Source organism: Typopeltis vanoorti, chromosome 21, assembly GCF_054136105.1.
Source record: "Typopeltis vanoorti isolate ZY-2024b chromosome 21, IOZ_Tvanoo_1.0, whole genome shotgun sequence".
In the NCBI taxonomy this organism is placed as follows: Eukaryota; Metazoa; Arthropoda; class Arachnida; order Uropygi; family Thelyphonidae; genus Typopeltis; species Typopeltis vanoorti.
In genome coordinates, this window is record NC_143569.1 from 29458954 (window position 1) to 29478437 (window position 19484).

At 35.6% G+C, this 19484-nt stretch overlaps 1 protein-coding gene across 7 annotated transcripts in view; it reads left to right on the top strand.

Annotated features, from left to right (window-relative positions):
• Positions 1–19484, top strand: part of LOC150094689 (cell adhesion molecule Dscam1-like) — a 772561-nt gene that overhangs the window by 632397 nt on the left and 120680 nt on the right. For 6 of the 7 annotated variants that reach the window (XM_090411386.1, XM_090411388.1, XM_090411385.1 and 3 more), the window contains 3 exons: positions 2157–2450; positions 9089–9256; positions 17123–17370. In XM_090411386.1, the coding sequence (XP_090267512.1) occupies positions 2157–2450; positions 9089–9256; positions 17123–17370 (710 nt within the window). The remainder of the gene's footprint in view (positions 1–2156; positions 2451–9088; positions 9257–17122; positions 17371–19484) is intronic. The other variant, XM_090411389.1, reaches the window with a different exon arrangement.

A 19484-nucleotide genomic window follows, 5' to 3' on the forward strand; every position in this document is an offset into this window, starting at 1 on the left:
CAGCCTATTTAAATCATACTGCATGCTCTCCATATCACCTTGATTAACTATTACTCTACCTAATTTTGCATCATCAGAAAACAACTCAATATGTCCTTTGAGATTATTTCCTATATCATTTATGTGCAAACTTAGTCCTGGCACTGAACCTTGTGGCACCACTAGTCACCTGTTTTTGCCTTGATTCTGTCCCTCCATATACTGCTTTTTCATATCTGGCCAGTAGCCATCTGTTTATCCACATAACCAGTGTCATATCCATCTCCATTTGTTCTAATTTGAGTAACAAGTTCCATGTGGTATTCTGCCAAATGCCTTTGCAAAATCATTGTGCAGCCATTTCCTTTATCCAACTCAGTTGTTACTCTATTATAAAAAGTTAGTAAATTACTAAGGCATGACTGATCCTTGACAATGGTCCCTCATACAGTATCATATTCTAATCCACAGATTCTTGAATTATGTTTTTGACCAATTTTTCCATTACATTTACCACCACACTTGAGATATTGATTGATCTGTAATTTACTACTGCAGTCTTAGAGCCACCTTTATGAAAGGGAATTATTTTGTCCTCTTTCCACCCCCCAGAGCTGAGACTTAAATTAAATAGCCTAGGCAAAGGCATTACCATTTTCTTTGCACATTCTCACAAAACCTTAGCTGATATCCCATCTAATCCCACAGCTGTATTGACATTGAGATTCTGCAGTACTATTTAACTTGTATATTAATGATATTGGCGAAGATTTGGATGGAGATATTCAGTTGTTTGCAGATGATGCAAAGTTGGGACGAACCATAAAGAGTAGTGAAGATGTTGTGCCCTTGCAAGAAGACTTGAATAAATTGAGTGATTGGGCAAGCAAATGGGGATGTGAGTTCAATGTTGCAAAATGTAAGGTTTTAAAATTTGGAAAACAAAGATGGGATGCAGAATTTATGCTTGGTGAGAATATATTGTTGGAAGTAGAGGAAATAAGAGATCTGGGGGTGAAAGTGGATAAGGATCTAAAATTTAGGGGACACATCGCCAAAATTGTGAAGACAACACAAAGACTTCTGGGAATGATGCGGAGGACACTGACGTGTAGAAGTAGGGAGATTCTTGTTCCATTGTATAAAGCTTTGATTAGGCCACACATGGACTATTGTGCCCAGATTTGGTCACCTGGTTTTCAGAAGGATGAAGAGATGTTGGAAAGGGTCCAAAGGCAACTGACTAAGGTAGTTTCTGACCTCTGGAATGTCGAGTATGAGGAAAGATTGAAAAGATGTAATTTGCAGAGTCTAGTGGAGAGAAGGAAGAGGGGAGATATGATAGAGACCTACAAGTTGGTAAGGGGTTGTTATAAGATCAATGGTGGAGAAGTTCTACAGAGAATAGTGGGAGATCAGGGGAGAACCAGAGGTCATCCCTGGAAACTGTATAAAGAGGGTGTGAGTAGGGGAGTGAGAGGCAAGTTTTTTTCGTGCAGAGTTGTGAGTGATTTCAATGGCTTGCCTGAGAGTGTGGTGTCTGCAAGGAGTTTGAATGTGTTTAAGATGCGGTATGATGAGATGTGTGTGAGATAAAAGGACCTCCTAGATGAGTCCTTGACTCCATGAGGTCTTGTTTAATAATAATAATATATCCTAAGAACCTTTTATTCATCCACCTCTGTTCCCATATTAGTGTCTGTCACATAGGTTAAAGCAGGAACTTCATTAAGATGATATACCCTTGAAAAGTGGTCACTCAGTAACTCAACTATTTTATTCCTTCTGTCATCTCATGACCATCATCTCTCATTAAGGTTAATCTTACATAGTCATTCTTCCTCTTGCCACCACATTATGAAAGAACTCTGGTATTTCCTTTGACCTGCTTGGCTAGATTCTTCTCATAATCTGATTTTGCCTTCCTGGCTTGAGCCTTATACTGTTCATGAGTTTGCTGGTCACCTTTCTCTTTATATATACCCTCTACAACATTTTCTTCTTCTGCAGCTCATGCTTAATGATATTACTCATCCATCTAACAGAGTTAGATGGATGAGTAATAACACTGTTATTACTCACTGTTATGAGTAATAACACTTTTGCTTGCTTATATAACTTTTAAAAACTATTTTGGTAATATCTTTAAGTTCAACAGCCTTTTTTTTCTTTTGCAGTGCCAATTGCACCTAAGAAAGAAGCACTTCTAAGCATCAATTCCACATCTGTGGCACTTCATTTAAATACTTGGCATAGCAGTGGATGTTCCATAAATTTTTTTGTGGTGCAGTACAAAGCCAATCAGCAACATGAGTGGATTCTAGTCTCTAATAACATTATACCAGAACAAAAGTTACTAGTCATATCAGACCTTGGTCCAGGTACTTGGTATACAGTTCTGATGACAGCACATAGTGATGCTGGACCAACCGAAGCTGAATATATTTTTGCTACATTAACTTCTTCAGGAGGTAATACGAATACTGCATTAAAACATAATTATAACATTGAATTTTAATAATCGTAAAATATAATTATAATATTTAATCACCTAATATAAATTTCCATAGTCTTTTTTTTTTTTATATAATTAGTAAAAAAAAAAGTGGAATACTGCTTCTTAGAATCATGAAAATATATTCAAAAATTAATAAAATTAATCATGTCAAGATATATACAGATGCATACACACACTTTTAGATCTGATCATTTCATCAGAGGATGTAATTGTGAGTGGGGTTTCAAATTTTCATGCAGTTGGTAAAATGATCATGAAGTATATATGTGTAATTATAAGACAGGTCATTATGACAAGCTTAGGAGACAGGTTGGAGCTATAGCATGGAACGAAGAGGTTGAGCAGTAAGGAAATAAATACTGCTTGGGAACTGACAAAGAAATATATAACAGCATCAATGTATGAATGTATTCTGAAGGCCAAAAGGCTGAATAAGGTAGGTGTAAAATGGATGGATGAGTAGCTTAAGCATGAAATCTGGAAGAAGGTATTGGAGGCAGTACAAGATAAATAATGGTGAGTATCAGTTGAATGAAGAGTATAAAGAACAATCCAGGAGAGTGACTCAGTAAGGAAAACGAAAGTGCAGTATGAGCAGAAACTGGCAAATCAGGCAAAAAAAAAAAAAAAAAAAATCCCAACGAGTTTTTTAGATATGTGGTAAGTAGCAGGAAGAATGATTAGGTAAGATGATGTTAATGGATGAAAATGGTAGAATTGTAACTGCTACAGAAGACATTGTTGAGGTATTCGGTGATCAATTTATAAGGGTGTTTCATTCTGATCAGGGTGGAATTATAAGGAACTTAAGTGTAGAGGACATAAGAGAGGACGACTTAATTGTGAGTGAGCAGGAAGTATTTGAGAAAATAAATAACTTTGATCTAAATAAGGTGATAGGATTTGATGACATATTACCATGCATCTTAAGGGAATGTTCCATAGAATTGGCAGTAGCATTGGCATGCCTGTTTAATAAGAGTCTTACAAAAGCAGGTTCCAAGGGAATGGAAGGAGGATAAAATTGTTCTACATAAAGACTATAGCTTCAAATTATAGGCTGATCTGTATATCTGAAGTTGTGGAGAGATTGGTGAGAAGTGGGATACAGAAATGAGTTAATAACAGCAGTGTTCCCTGTGGTTATCAGTATGGGTTTGTTAAAGGGAGATCACGTTTTACTAACTTACTTATGTACTATAACAAGGTGACAAATACTTTGGACAGGAGATATGCATATACAGTGGTATGCTTGGAATTTCCAAAGGCTTTTGATAGACTGCCACACGACAAGCTCTTAAATAAATTGAAACAGATGGGATTGGATAACAGACTTCTGAATTGGATCAGTGACTGGCTGTCAGATAGGTATCAGAAAGTTGTATATGGCGATGCAGTATCCTGAAAGAGGAAGGTCACTAGGGATGTACCACAGAGGGGGGGGGTCAGTTTGGGGGCCATTGCTGTTCAATTTGTATGCTAATGATGTTGGGATGGGTTTAACTAGTGATATGCAGTGGCTCTGTTCTTGGCAGCTACTGTTTAATTTGTACATTAATGAAAGAGGAAAGGATCTGAGAGGAACAGTTCGATTGTTTTGCTGATAATGCAAAGTTAGGTCAAGCAATAATTAATACAGATGTTAAAATTTTGCAGGATGATTTGGATAGACTGGTAGTCTGGGCAGAGGAGAATGGATTCCAGTTTAATATGGCAAAGTGTAAGGTTATGGATTTTGAAGTGAAAAGATTACCATATAGATAGAACTGTACTCTAGGAAATTGATGAAACCAGAGATTTCGGTGTTAGTGGATAGGAAGTTAAAGTGTAGAGGACATATAGCAAAAGTGGCTAAAGCAGCTCATCAAATTACTTGGTTATTGAAGAATACTTTGACAAGCAGGTTATTATTCCTCTTTATTCAGCCTTGATAAGACCCCATCTTGACTATGACATGCAGATCTGGTCACGAGTTTCTTGGCAATGAGGAAGAGGTGGAAAGGATCCAGAGGCGAGTGACCAAGATGGTAGCAGGTCTATGGAATGAACCTAACAAGAACAGGTTGAAGATTTGTAGGTTATGAAAACTGGTTGACATAAAAACTGGAAAAGGGGTGATAATTACTGAAGGGTTTTTACAAGATTAATTCAGAGGAATATTTTCAGAACAGGTCTTGTGGTGGGAGAAATAGGGGCTGGGCCATCTATGGAAACTGAGTAAGAGTGTGGTTAGCAAGGGTGTTAGTACTAAGTTTTTGCTTGAAGAGTTGTGAATGAGTGGGATAGGTTGCCAGAGTCTGTTCTGGGTGCCATGACTGTGAATGAGTTCAAAGCAAAGTATGATAGATACTGCACATATGTTGGAATAGTTCTTGACATGATGTTTAGGGCCTCCCATGATGTGTCTATAATAATAATAACTATATATAATAATAACTATAACAGACACGTAGTGGTAGCTCATTTTTCTCACTTCATGACTGAAACAAAAACCAGAGGTGTGACACATGGTGAAGCATGTGTGGAGAAAAAAATAACACTTTAATACTGTTGTGAGAGAAATGGAGGAATTTTTTTATTTAGCAGATATTTATGAAGTCTTTCATATAGAAAGAAAAACTTTCAAAGTTTATCAATTATGTGACAACAATGATGATAGGACAACTTTTAGTGGAAGAAGATATAGCAGGTTAATTTTTTGATGACTGCCTTTTTTGTAGTGTTTCATATAAAAAAAGTTCTCAACCTTAAAAGGAGAGATGAAAGGAAGTAATTAGAGATGACTGGTTTATGTTATGACTTTTTTGAAAAACTGGCAAAAAAAATAATCTACTAAGGTATGATCCTGTGCAATATTAGGAAATCACTGATTAGACATTTTTGCATTTCAGGCTTTAACTTTTCAGCCAACTATTGTGCACACATCACTGAACAATAGCTGACCCATGCAAGCTGCCACGTCCACATGTTTCCTGTTTTTAACTTATTGTAATGGTTCCTACATGTTTCAGTATTTTAGTAATGTTATGGTTAATGTTATCCCTTTATTGTAATTTTTTGTTCATCCTAATCCTAACCAAGAAGAAGTCACAAGAGTATGCAGCAAAACTAGTCAGTGTCATTTAATTTTATTAAAATGTCCAAATAAACTAAATATATTCCTTCTTATAAACTCCTGTAATGATTACTTATGTAATGATAGTATTCTACCCAAATATTTTCTGATAATTGCCTTGCATCAGATGGCTGGTGATTATTTATTTTATTTTATTATGCTGGCCTGGTTGGCCAAGTGGTTAGCATATCCATTCTCCAGCCAAAAGGCTGCAGGTTCGAATCCCACAATGGGCATGGATGTTTGTGATTGTCTGTAAAAATACTAGCAGGCAGTAGATGGCATTGGTGTAAATGATGCAGTCACTGTAGTTGGTGGATTGAGTGGTGGAGACAGAGAGTTATAGAGTGGGTGCCCTCCCTCAATGAGTCTTTGGACTCCTTGGAGGTGTAACATTTTTTTAAAATTTTTTTTTTATTGTTCTTTCAAATATTTACATATGCACAATGATCATCTATTCAGTATATTATTTAACAAGGTTCAGCACTTTGTGCTACATATAATGAGATTTAAATAGTAATGATGGTAACAGTTTTTTTTTTTTAAATAACAATCATAATAATAATAATTTACAATTATGTTGTTCAGAGTTACATAAGTAGTATTATATTACATGTTGTAGTTTACTTTTTTTTTTTTTCAAGTTTGAAAAGGTGTGATTATACAACAGTATTTACACATTTGCAATCTAAACATTATATTTCCTAATTCTCACAAACATACTCATTATATTTTCCTAATTCTCATAAACTGAGTTTACACATCAGTGTAAACTCATGATTTACATTTAAAAGATTTTTTTTATTACATTGCATACATTTGTTACAGTTATTATATACATTACACACATTTTTTTTGCTGTGTTGGGAATTTTTTTATATATTTTTTTTTATTATTTTTTTTTTATTTTATTTTATTTTTTTTTTTATTACATTGCATACATTTTTTACAGTTATTATATACATTACATACATTTGATTACATATGGTACATTACTTACATTTGTTTATATGTGATACTTACATTAGGTACATTGGTTTACATATAATACATACGTTACATACATTGGTTTTCATGCGATACGTACATTAAATGCATTTGGTTACATATGATACATCTTGGATGAGAACTAATTTCTTTGCTTTCATCCTCGAAGCTTATATGTAAGCTTATCTGAGGATGACACCAGTTGGTTATTATGAATTGTTTTTTTTTTTTTTTTGCTGTGTTGGGAAGCTACGAAATCTGTGATTGAAAAATTCGCGCACGCACGCACGCACACACACACACACACACACACACACACACACACAATAACTTGGAATGTATTGATGCATCGCTGAACTGGAAGCCTGAACGAATATATTGTGTTTCATTAAGTTTGTATGGTATTTTGGGTGCATGTTTCTTGTTCATAGTATGCCCTTAGAGCACTTTTCAGGCTATTGTAATTTGTGAGGTTTCTGTATTCAAAAGGTAATTTGTTTATCATGTCTGGGATGTAGAAGTTTCACGTGGCCTTTCCGTAGTGATTATTGTATTTTGTGATATAATTAGTAGTCTGAGGTCTTGTTATACGGTATGTATTTCTGACTGTCCTGTAGTTGGCATCGAAATAATGTTTTAGCAAAGCTGCATAGTGACATAAATGTTTTGCTGTCAGTATTTTGTGTTCTGACATTGCAATGTTTATAAGGTCGTGATTTTCTCTTTCTTCCCAAAAGATCAGTTTTGTCATTTTGTACTGTAGCTACATTAATCTATTTAATTTGTAGGGTGCACAGAAAGCATATGTTGTTATAGCGTATCTTAGTATATTTTGGCATAGTGCTTTTAGGCGTATGGGAACTATGTCTTTTAACCTGTAGAGTTTGCCACGTATTGTTCGGAGTTTGTTGTGTAGATGGTTTATGTGGCTATTCCAGTTCATATCTGCATCGAAGTAAATTAAAAGTTATCGTATTGTTTCAACCTGAGTGATTGCTGTGTAGTGGTTTTGCTGTTCTGTGTGTTTTTTATGTTGGAAAGTGGATGTTGGATGGTTATATATTTGTTATCAACTGGTCGAGTCAGTGGATTTCTGAATATCATTAATTTTGTCTTTTCTGAGTTTAAGTGTATGGAGTTTTTCTTGAGCCAGTCTACGATCAGATTTATGTCATGTTGCATATGACATGTTGCATATGACAGGCTCTGTGCTTGGGCCAATGTTGTTTAATTTGTATATAAATGATATAGGAAACGGCTTAAAGGGAGATATTCAGTTGTTTGCTGATGATGCAAAGTTGTGTAGTGCAATAAAAAATCAAGCTGATGTTGAAAGTTTGCAGGAGGATTTAAATAAGCTGGTAAAATGGGCAAAAGAAAATGGATGTCAGTTCAATGTGGAAAAGTGTAAAGTCTTGCATTTTGGGATTAAAAGATTACCAGCTGTGTACTACATAGATGGAAGGGTACTCCAAGAGATTGATGAGGCTAGGGACTTAGGGGTATTGGTAGATAAGGAGATGAAGTTCAGAGGACACATTGCTAAGGTGTCCAAGATTGCACATAGGATTACTTGGTTGTTGCGGAACACACTGACATCCAGAGATAAAGAGGTTATTATTCCCCTTTATAAAGCATTGATACTTCCACATTTGGATTACTGTGCTCAGGTCTGGTCACCTGGATTCCTTGGAGATGAGGAGGCTGTGGAGAGGGTTCAGAGAAGAGTGACCAAGTTGGTGAGTGATATAAAAAATGCTCCCTACATTGATAGATTGAGAGCTTGTGGATTGCAGAGATTGGCTGATAGGCGAAGAAGAGGGGATATGATAGAAACATTCAAATTACTAAAAGGTTTTTATAGGATTGATGCAGGGGAAATGTTTCAGCTGTGTGATAGTGATGGAAGAACAAGAGGTCATCTCTGGAAATTAAAGAAGAGTGTGGTTAACAAAGGTGTCAGAACAAGGTTTTTTGCCTGGAGGGTGGTGAATGAGTGGAATTCATTGCCTGACTTTGTTGTGAGCTCTTCATCTGTAAATGAATTCAAGAAGAGATATGACAGATATTGTTTTGCTAGTTTGGGTCTCCCGCGATGAGTCTACTGACTCCATGGAGATACCCGTAATAATAATAATAATATTTGTTTGGGCTATGCTTGCGTTATTATGGATGGATATTATTGCTGTATCGTCTGCGTATTGGAATATCTTACCTTTGAGTGGTAGCTGATTAATATCGTGCATGTAAATGTTGAATAGAGTTGGGGAGAGTACAGCTCCCTGTGGTACTCTGCTGGTTACTGGTAGCTCTCTGCTTCGGTTTGACCCGATACGTGTAATATGCATTCTATTTTGTGAAGAGGCGCGTCTATTCCAACATGCCTCAGCTTTTCTAATAATAATAATAATTTAAAGTGATTATCTAATACGAATAGTTTGCTTCCTTACAAACTGTTATAATATATTTTCTCCCTCCTTCCTTATTAGGTACTATTCCACCTCTCTTAAGCATTGAAGATAGACGGCCAGCCTTTTACAAAAGTCTGAGTATTATGGTGCCTAGTGCATGTGCAGTAGTGGTTTTGATTGTGATCTTAATTGTTGCATGTGTTGTAGTAAGAAAACGAAGACAAACAGATAATATGCCAAGAAGAGGTAATATATATTAGCTTTTGGTTTTGTATACATCTGTTTTTTTTTTAAAGCACTTTAAATAAGTCTTTAAATTAAAAAAAAAAAAAATTGAATTTGAAAATATGATATACATGATAATAATTAATTAGCTTCATTATAAATAAAAAAGAAGGTTACTATATTTAATATATTAAGTGACTCAGTATCATAAAACTTGCTTAACTCCAGTCTGCTAGTGATATATACAGCATTATAATTCAGAAATCATCATTGACTATAAATAGTTATTTGCACAAATGCATTTTCATATCTTTCTCTCAGAGCTCTGTTTAATTAGCCTTAACTTAGTAAAACAAATATCTTTTAGTTATTGTTTTGTTTACATATATACATATTGACAAGTGTATTATGATGCTTAGTTTGCCCCATAGATATATTTCTGAGGATTATGGTGTAAATAACAGGAGTTCCATTCCATCTGATGAAATAAATCTCGTGTCTACACATTTAGATATTAATATTTGGTAATTTTTATTTTATAATTCATATTTTTTTGCAAAAAAAATCAGGTAGATTGAAGTTTACTGGCATTGAATTTAACAAGGTTTAGTCCCAGTGAAGAAAAGTTTGCAGTTCAATATTTAAGTTATGGAGATAGATATTATAATATTATAAGTTTTGTTCATTTGCAGTACATGCTTTATCAAATAAGAAAGTAGACAGTAGTATACCCTCTCTCTCAGCATTTTATGGATGAAATGATGATTTACCTTTTTTTTTGCTTATCTGTTTTAAATGCTAAAAGGTAACCAGATAATGTTCATAATGAGAAACATATAGGTAAGAAATAACATCCTAGTAATACATCAAACTGCACTCCATGTGTGGTGGTTTTATTTTGTTTTATTTATTTATTTTTTGCTACAGCATGTGCAAAATATATTTGCTTCATAGAGTGAAAGATTTGTGAAAGGAAAGTGAACCTTGTGAGCTTGTATGTTGGAAGTGTTTTAAAAGCAAATGCTGAAGTGCAGGGAGAGAAAGAAGAAGAATGATAGTACTGAGATAAATTAGAAGACAAGAAAATATGAGTTTGAATCTTGGCAAGGCTGTTATTGCAAGTAAAGTGTTGGAAGCAAGTGAAGGTAAATGCACAGGGCTTGACAAATTATGCAAAACCCTACTCACCATGAAAAAAAGTGCACTTGCCCATGATCCCCTACCTCCATTTTTTTTTAATAATATTTCTCTATGTGCCAGTCAGTGAGACCATAAAGTGATTTCTTGTGCTACATAAGTGTTTTCTTAAAATTATAAATATTTTGTTTGGAAAATTATTTTTCAATATATAAAAATTATTCTGCTATGTCCAATCTGCAGCTACTCACTAGCTGTCAAAATCTGTTTGCCACTGGTGAGTGGGCGAGAATATTTGTTGAGTTCTGTGCATGCAGTACTGCTGATAGTAAGAATTAAGCAGTGGGAAATGGAAAAAATAACCAGACGATAATGAGAGAGAGAGAGAGAGAGGGTGCACACTGATGCAGAGTTCAGTGTAACTCTGCTGAACACAGTGCAGAATTAGAATGAGAGTCAGAGAGAGAGAGAGAGAGAGAGAGAGAAAGACACAAGGGAAGGGAAAGCAGAATGTGAAAAAAAAAAAAGAAAGAAAGAGAGAATAAATATCTAATTTTGTATGTTGATTCATGATAACAGGAATGCTTGAGGAAGTTGCACTTCCCTGGTGGGAGGGGAGCCAGATTAAAAATGTTAGTGATACCATAAGGATGCTGAGAGGGAAGGTGCGGCCAAGAGATTATCATATCATTAGTGCAGCCAAGCACTAATGATATGATAATTCATCATTAGTGCTTGACATGGTCTAGGTTTTGTGGTGTAGATTTCGTGGATCTATGGAGTGTTTGATTGATAGAAGGACTTGCATAAGGCAATTATGAGCATTTGAATGAATTCAGAGTTAGGTGTCTTAAGAAAGTATTGTCCAGTGAAAGTTCAAAAGTGCACGGTCAGGAAAACTGGAATGTGTAAGGGAAATGCAGGTGAATGTGGGTCCAGACAACTTAGATGTGAATACATGGTAGAGGTGAGCTGAAATAAAGGGCTGTGATTACGAATGACATTGTACAGGTTGGGTGCAAGGATAGTGTAATTTCCAGATGTGTAGAGTGAGTTTGTTGGATTGAAGAACTTATATAAGGTTTGCATTTGAATAGATTTGGCATTAGGTGTCTTGAGAATATTGTTTGCCAAGAGTTCGGAAGTGCAGAATCAAGGAAACTAGATTGTTTGTTTGGGGGAGAGTATGCAGATAAGTGTGGGTATGGACAACTTAGATGTGAGAGTGGGAGAGTAATCACAGGATGCTGAATGTAGCTGCTCCCCCAGATTGTTAATGGTTGGAATAATCAACACAAGGTGTGCAATGAAAGGGGTATTGCAGTTTATGTATGCTAATGCAGAAGGATTTTTAATAAGAGAGAGGAGTTTTTGGCATTGCCATTCAACTTGGCCAAAAGTTGTAGACATTATTGAGATTTGGTTGATGGAAGATGATTGAGTCATAGAAATAGTAAGCAATGGGCATAGTACTTTGAAAGAGGACAGAGAAAACAGAATGGGGGAGGAGGATGGTGTGTGTTTTGCTAATAATATCACAAGAAGCCAAAAAGAGAAGTACATCACAAGGACAGGGATGTAGAGGGCAATTCATTTGAAGCTATCTAGTGTGAGATAGAGGCCAGCAAGATTAAATATATAGTTGGCTGCTAACATACACCAGAGAGTATAAGCGAGAATGTCGATAGCATGCATTGGGCAAGTTAGTACATTGGGTGCAAATCAAGTAGTTATTACAGAAGGCTTAAACTATGTGATACACATAGATTGGAAGGAAGGGGAATGAAATCAATTTATACAGCTCCTAAGAGATAATTACTTCGGACAATGTATAATGAAGGGATTGCCAGATATACAGAATTTTCTATTAAGAAGAGGCATATGTGGAATTATGTAGCAGGTGATTATGACAAACTGGAGAGTCAGCTTAGAGCAGTGCCATGGTAGAAGAATTCCAAGGAGAGAGATATTAGTAGTGCATGGGAGATGGTCAAAGAGTTTTTGAAGAAAGCAATGTCAAAGTGTATCTCATGGTTGAGTTACTGAGTGATCATTTTGCAAGTGTGTTCCATTCAGTTGGTAATATTCCAGTGCCAAATGTGACATTGATTGATGGGAGAATAGAGTAGATGAACTGGATCTACTTACAGTTGCAGTACCTTAGTGTAAATACAGTCATGGAATCAGATGTCTTATCAGCCTACGCATTAGAGAAGTGCATCCCAAACTTTTGGATGTAAAGGCCCCTTTGAAAAATTAAAATATTTCACATCCCCAATCGAAAAAAAAATGTGTAATACAGACATATTATTATAATATTTATTGTATTTATATTCAATTCAATTTATATTCAATAATTATAATATTTATTGTATTTATATTCAATATTTATATTGGCAACCTTTGCAATTTGATTTTTGCAATATTCGCAAAAATCAAATTGCAAAGGTCACCAAATATCACATAAATATTACATTTTTAGCATCTTACATACACATTTGACATGGTACATTATCTTATATTTTTATATAAGATAAAGGATTATATTTTCGAATTTTTTCATATGACATTTTTTGCCTCTTACAGTCTGGCGCTGAAGCTGATACGGACTTTTTGGTAAAATATGAGATGCTGTCATTTGTGAGTCTGTTTCAACTTCTGCTGATTGTTCGCTAGTTTGCTTTTTTTATCAGCCACTTATCCATCTCAGGGTTAAATATTTAATGTGGAATAGATCAAATAATAGCACTATGTACTGATACCAACACACCACAGACTAACAATATGAAATTAGTGTATTACATGAATAAGGGAATCCTCAGCATTTATAGTTCTGATGCATGAGATCTGTGCTATCAGCACAGTCGCCCTGATAAGCATATATTGACTAATATTCACCGAAATACACAGGAAACAAAATTTGTGATCCAACACCAATGTGAGATTTTTATCCATTAAAATATAAAAAATAACAAAAAAAAAGAAATAATAAAAATTAAATACTTTTAAAATAAAAACATATCTACTTAGTCTTAAAACATTTAAAATTTGTTTTCATTATTTTATGGCCCCATCAACAAAACAAACAGCCCCCTGGAGGTGCAAGGGAATTGTCTTCTCTGACGAAGCTGTTTATTTTGAGCCTCGGTTCTGGGGAGGTGCCAAGGAAGTAAAAAGAGAGCAAAATAGTTCCACTACATAACATTAGAGTGAAACTAATTTGATAAAAGACAGAATTCAGGATTAAGTGGACAACAGTATTGTTCTTTTTTAGGACAGCATGATTTTGTTTGTAAAGGGTAGAAGAAATGGCTGCTCGGTGATACTGCTGACTTTTGCAGAGGCATTCAACAGGATTTCACATTAAACTCTGTTGCATAAATTGGAACAAGTGGGGATGTATATGGAGCTGGTGATTAGGATAAGAGGGCTTCAAAAACTAGCAAATGTCATGAACTTAGGGATGAAGAGATCACTTCTGCGTTACTATATTAATAGAAACGAACTGCAGAAAACTGATGAGACCCAGAATTTCGAAGTTATTGCAGACATCAAGTTGAAGCTTAGAGGACATATTGCAAAGATGGCAAAAGCAGCACATAAAATCCAAGTGATCAGAACTGAATACAGATTTGATTTTCTCGATTCTGTGTGGAAGAACTAGTATTGAGGATTTAGAGGTGAGTGACGTGATTGTGCCAGGACCCTGAAGTACTCCCTGTGAGACTAGATTAAAGGTCTGTGGACTTCAGAAACTAGCTGATAGGTGAATAACAGGAAACATGATAGATGTCTGAAAAATAATAATAATAAATTTTCAACACAATTAGTTCTATTGGGTGTACTAAGTAGAGCAGCTAAATTATATCAATTTTTGTACCGAAATATCAGTTTTTCTCAGCCATCCTTTCCTATTTTTTAATGAGAGAGAATTTCACAGAAAAGACAAAATAGCCCTATATTCCCAGTAGAAGAGAGAGAATGCTCATCAAACAGAAAAGCTACTTCTGTGCAAGGTTAAGAAATTATGCTTCTTACAAACTATTATGGAAGCATATTATATTAAAATAAATTCTTCTCTCCCATTCACTAAAATGATATGATTTATCAAGAAATTCCTGTAAGAAATATTTTAAAAATATGAGCCTGTCAATTTCCATTAACAGACTGTCTGTGTACTTCTTAATAAAACTTCTGAGTTATTAATTAATTTTCAATCCATATTATTCCATAACTTTGAATTTTTCACACCTCTTTGTCTATGCTATCTGTTTCCATCTGTTATATTCTAGCATTCTTCATTTCTAGCCAAACTGATACACTCTGTTGTGTCATACTGGCTGCATTAGTCACACAAGGTTCTTCATTGCTGTTATTATTGTTAACATTTGCATTTGTCTAGAAGTAAATAAAAGACATTATTTACATTTTCTTTGGCATCTTCTTGTGTCATGTATCTAAAATTTTCCACACATACACACTGAAGAAATTAGTTTCATTTACAGAATTGTTGTGGGGATGTTTAACAATATTAAGAGTTGACATCAGCCAGTGACTTTTGTGTGTGTAGAATATTAAGAGAAGAAAGAAATTTGTTTGTGTTTATTGAAGACCTGAGACTTCTAATCATTGGCATCATTCAAAAATCATTAGAATTTAATATATGTCTAAAAAGCAGAGGTGTGGAGAATGAAAGAGGATTAGAAGTTGGCTTGATATGTTTGGGATTGAACTGCATTTGGTGTTGACCATCAGCTGCTTATGTTTGTACATGATTAGAGGAAAGTGAAGGAATTGTAGTCATCGATTCTGCAGCAGTGTCCATGGAAATACCTATTAGAAAAGTCATAATGCAGCAAGAGAATCTATGCAAAAATGACTGGAACGAGTCAGTCAATCTCATCTGTTAAGTAATTTGCTTAATTGATGCAAATATATATTTGCATTGAAATATAAGTAAAATCAATTAAGCAAATTACTTAACAGATGAGATTTACTGAGTCATTCTGGTTATTTTTGCATCAGTATTCATTAGCAACTTTATATTCAGCTAATGTTCCAAAACCAGTTATCTCTTCAACTAATCAGTGGTGATGATTTAGCAGCTGGCAGTAGCTAGTTCATTAAATGTGATCAGTCATAGAGATGACTAAATACTAATAATTTTAATAAGGATCTCCTAAAGTGTTTTTATATATTCAAAAAAAAATTTTTTTTTTTTTTTTGGTTATTGCTCTCTTGGTTTTTCTGTCATGAACTATCTCATTCTCTTTTTTACTTATTGAGGCTGATCAGACAGGAAGAAGTGTTAGCATCCTTCCTGAAGAATTACATATGCTGCTAATATTATGACAATTCACGATCTGCTTTGGATATGCTTCATACAGAAGAACAAACAATACTATTTAGAAGCCATTACAAATTGCAAACAAAAAGTTTTCAAGTGACTATAATGATTATCAGCTGTTTTCTGTACAATGCTGGAAGAATGCCTCTCCAAAGACCTCCATTCTCTCCTATCTGAGGTTTTCTATGCAACTGAGTTCCAGCCATTTCTTTAATCTCATCCTCTTAGCATTTCTTTGGTCTTCCTATAGCTCTCTTTCCATCTCTGTATATCAAATTTGTAATATATATATATATATATTTTTTTTTTTTCTCTCTCTTTATTGTTTAGTGTCATTAAAGCTGTTTGCTGATTTTATCTGGATAGCAATAACCAACTCCATAAAATTTGATATATGGCCTCCTCTTATCTCAACTAAAAATAACTTACATTTTAATAGCTCTTCCTATCAGCCTGTTTAAGTTTTATACCATAAACTACAATCACCAAAGTTGGTTTAGAGCTTCTTATCATAAATTCAAGAAGTGGCATAAGGATCTTGTTTGGCCTCAATCAAATTTTGCTGATTTAAGAGCTAGGGTACTTTATTCATGTTATTTATTTATCATCTTTCACTCTAATAATAAATTTAGTTTAATCCTTTATCCAAGTGTGAGCAAACAAAGTTTGCGCCTGAAAGTATCTTCAGGACTGGGGTAAGGTGGTACAACACCGGGGCACTCCTTGCAAAGGTGGAGCAAGCTACCAACACTCCTATCTCAGTATCTCCCATAATGCAAAACACATCTCCTTGCGGATATGTCTAATGTTATGCATTAAGGTGTTGTACCACCTTACCCCAGTCCTGAAGATACTTTCAGGTGCAAACTTTGTTTGCTCACACCAAGGCTGAAAAAGGTTGTGACAAATGTCACAACATTTATGAAGCTTTTTTTTTCATCATGGCATAGTTATGTATAGCTGTTTGTAAAAAAAGAGACCATCATGACAGTGCCCCACACATGATGCAGTAGCTATCTGTGAGTTAAAAAAATCCATATTTAGCCTCTTGTGACCTCAGACTATTCCCAAAACTGAAGAATGCTTTGAAAGGATGCAGATTTTCTGACATGCAACGTCATATGGTGAGTGTAATAAGGAACATTTCAGAAGACAAGTTCCAGAAATGTTTTGAATGGCAGCATCATCTAACTATTTTCATTGCCACACAAGGGAATTACTTTGAAGGTAATAGTAGCTGCTTGTCCACAGGTATGCAGATATAGTTTTTACATGTGCATTCCAGAATTTTAATTGTCACCTATTTGCAGGCCTTATTTATTGTAAATGGAGGATTTCATACAAAATGTAAGTTAATTAAATTCTAAATATGATTAAATTCAGTCCCATTCTTTTATTAACAGAATCAAGACTACGTGATGAAAAAATGATGGAAGGAATGAGTATGACTGTCTTAGATAGAAAGCAAACAGGTAGCACAGGAAGTGGGAGTCCTGTTAAGGATCCATTATATTATCCTTCCCCTTATGCCATGAGTCGGGTACCAATGTTCCATAAACAGGGTTCACCAGAGTCCGAATGTAGTCAGAGTTTAAGAAGAACTTTAGGAAGGCATGAACATATATATGATGTTCCATATCCTCCAAAATGGGTAAGCATATTTTATTTGTTTTTGAAAATATGTATATGAGAATGCAGCATTTCTTTCTAAACTTGAATAGAATCATTGAGGGAATGATAACATCCAAAGACCTCTGTTATATTTCATAACTAATGAAAGCCTTATACAACGGAACAAGAATCTCCCTACTTCTACACATCAGTGTCCTCCGCATCATTCCCAAAAGCCTTTGTGTTGTCTTCACAATTTTGGCGCTGTGTCCCCTAAATTTTAGATCCTTATCCACTATCACCCTCAGATCTCTTATTTCCTCTACCTACAATATATTCTCACTAAGCATAAATTCTTTGCTGGCTACATATCGAAAGAACTCCCTAGGATTCTTTTTGGCTTCATTAGCTAACTGCAGGTCATACCTCTCTTTAGCTACCCTCACCAACCAAGTCACCTTCCTTGCCTGGTCTTTGTAGACCTCATGGAATTGGTTATTTCCACTTCTCTTATGCTGCCTCCACAATGCCCTCTTTCTCTGTATCGCATGCTTAATCTCTTTATTCATCCATCTCACACCTACCTTATTTAACCTTCTCACCCTTGGAATACATTTAGACATTACATCTACTAGAGAGTTTTTGAAAATCCCCCAAACTGTATTGATCACTTTTCCAGCTAACTCCTCATTCCACACTACACCCGCAAGCTGTCTCCTGAGCTCTTCATAATCACCCTCCCCTTGTAGTTCCACATATACCCTTTTCTCACAGTGGTCCTTGCATTGCTGGCAACCACCCAGGTAATCACCTCATGGTCACTCTCACCAATTGGTGGGTGATTTGACACCTCATTTATAATTACATCCTCTGATGAGATGACCAAATCCAAGACCCTTAATCCTCGTGTGCCCTCTGTTACATACTGTCTGAGGTAGTTATCCCTCAAAAACTCAAGAAACTCATTTTCTTTACTTCCAGTTGCTATCTCATCATTCCAGTCTATATTGCCATAATTAAAATCACCCATAATGATCACCCTTTTCTTATTTGCTTGGCTAATTTGACTATACATTTCACTATCACCACCATCCACATTACGTGGTCTATAACAACATCCCACCAAGTATTTGATTCCATTCACCTCTATCTCACACCATACTGCCTCAAAACCACTGGCACTATTTCCGTCTTGCATCTCTACTTTGTATGGATATAACTCTTTCTCTATCATCAATAGCACCCCCCCTTCCTTTTTACCCCTTCTGTCCTCACGAAACACATCATACCCTTCCATCTCTATTCCTGTGAGGATGTCATCCTCTTCCAACCATGTCTTACTTATTTCGACAATCTTTGGGTGAACAGATGCAATTAGTGCAACCATTTCATCTGCCTTATTTCTTATACTTCTAGCATTGGTATACAAACACAACAGCTCATTTCTGGATCTACAGCTAGTTCCACTGATACCACTCACTCGATGTGAACTCTCCATGCTCGACTGGGGCCATTTCCCTTTTCAATTCCAACTGTTTCCAGTCGAGCATGGAGAGAGATCACATCGAGTGAGTGGTATCAGCGCGGAACTAGCTGTAGATCCAGAAATGAGCTGTTGTGTTTGTATACCAATGCTAGAAGTATAAGAAACAAGGCAGATGAAATGGTTGCACTAATTGCATCTGTTCATCCCTGGTCATCCCATTCCTTTCCTGCCTACACATGCTCACCTCCTCTTGGAGCATCCACCTTTCTCATGCTGTGTACTCCTGTCCACCCTGAGCCTCCCTGTTTCTCTGCTCCTCTTGCACACTCATTCTCTCATTTTCTATACTCATACCACTCACTTCCCCATTCATATCCACTTCTTCAATCTCTCCTGTTTTACTCTCCTGCTCTTCCACATCACTCCCCTCTCGATCTGATTCATTGTCTCTATTCACTTCTCTACCTTCCAGCAGCAGTGTCTCCAAGCGACTCACACCATAACCACTCAAATGCAGTCCATCACTCCCATACAGCTCACTTCGTCCCTCAAACTCATTCCACACATTAACAAACTATACTCCCATCTCCTCACACATTTACACATTTCAGCCAGCATATCATTCATAATCCTTGCTCTCCGCCTCATTTCACCATAGTCATATCTAG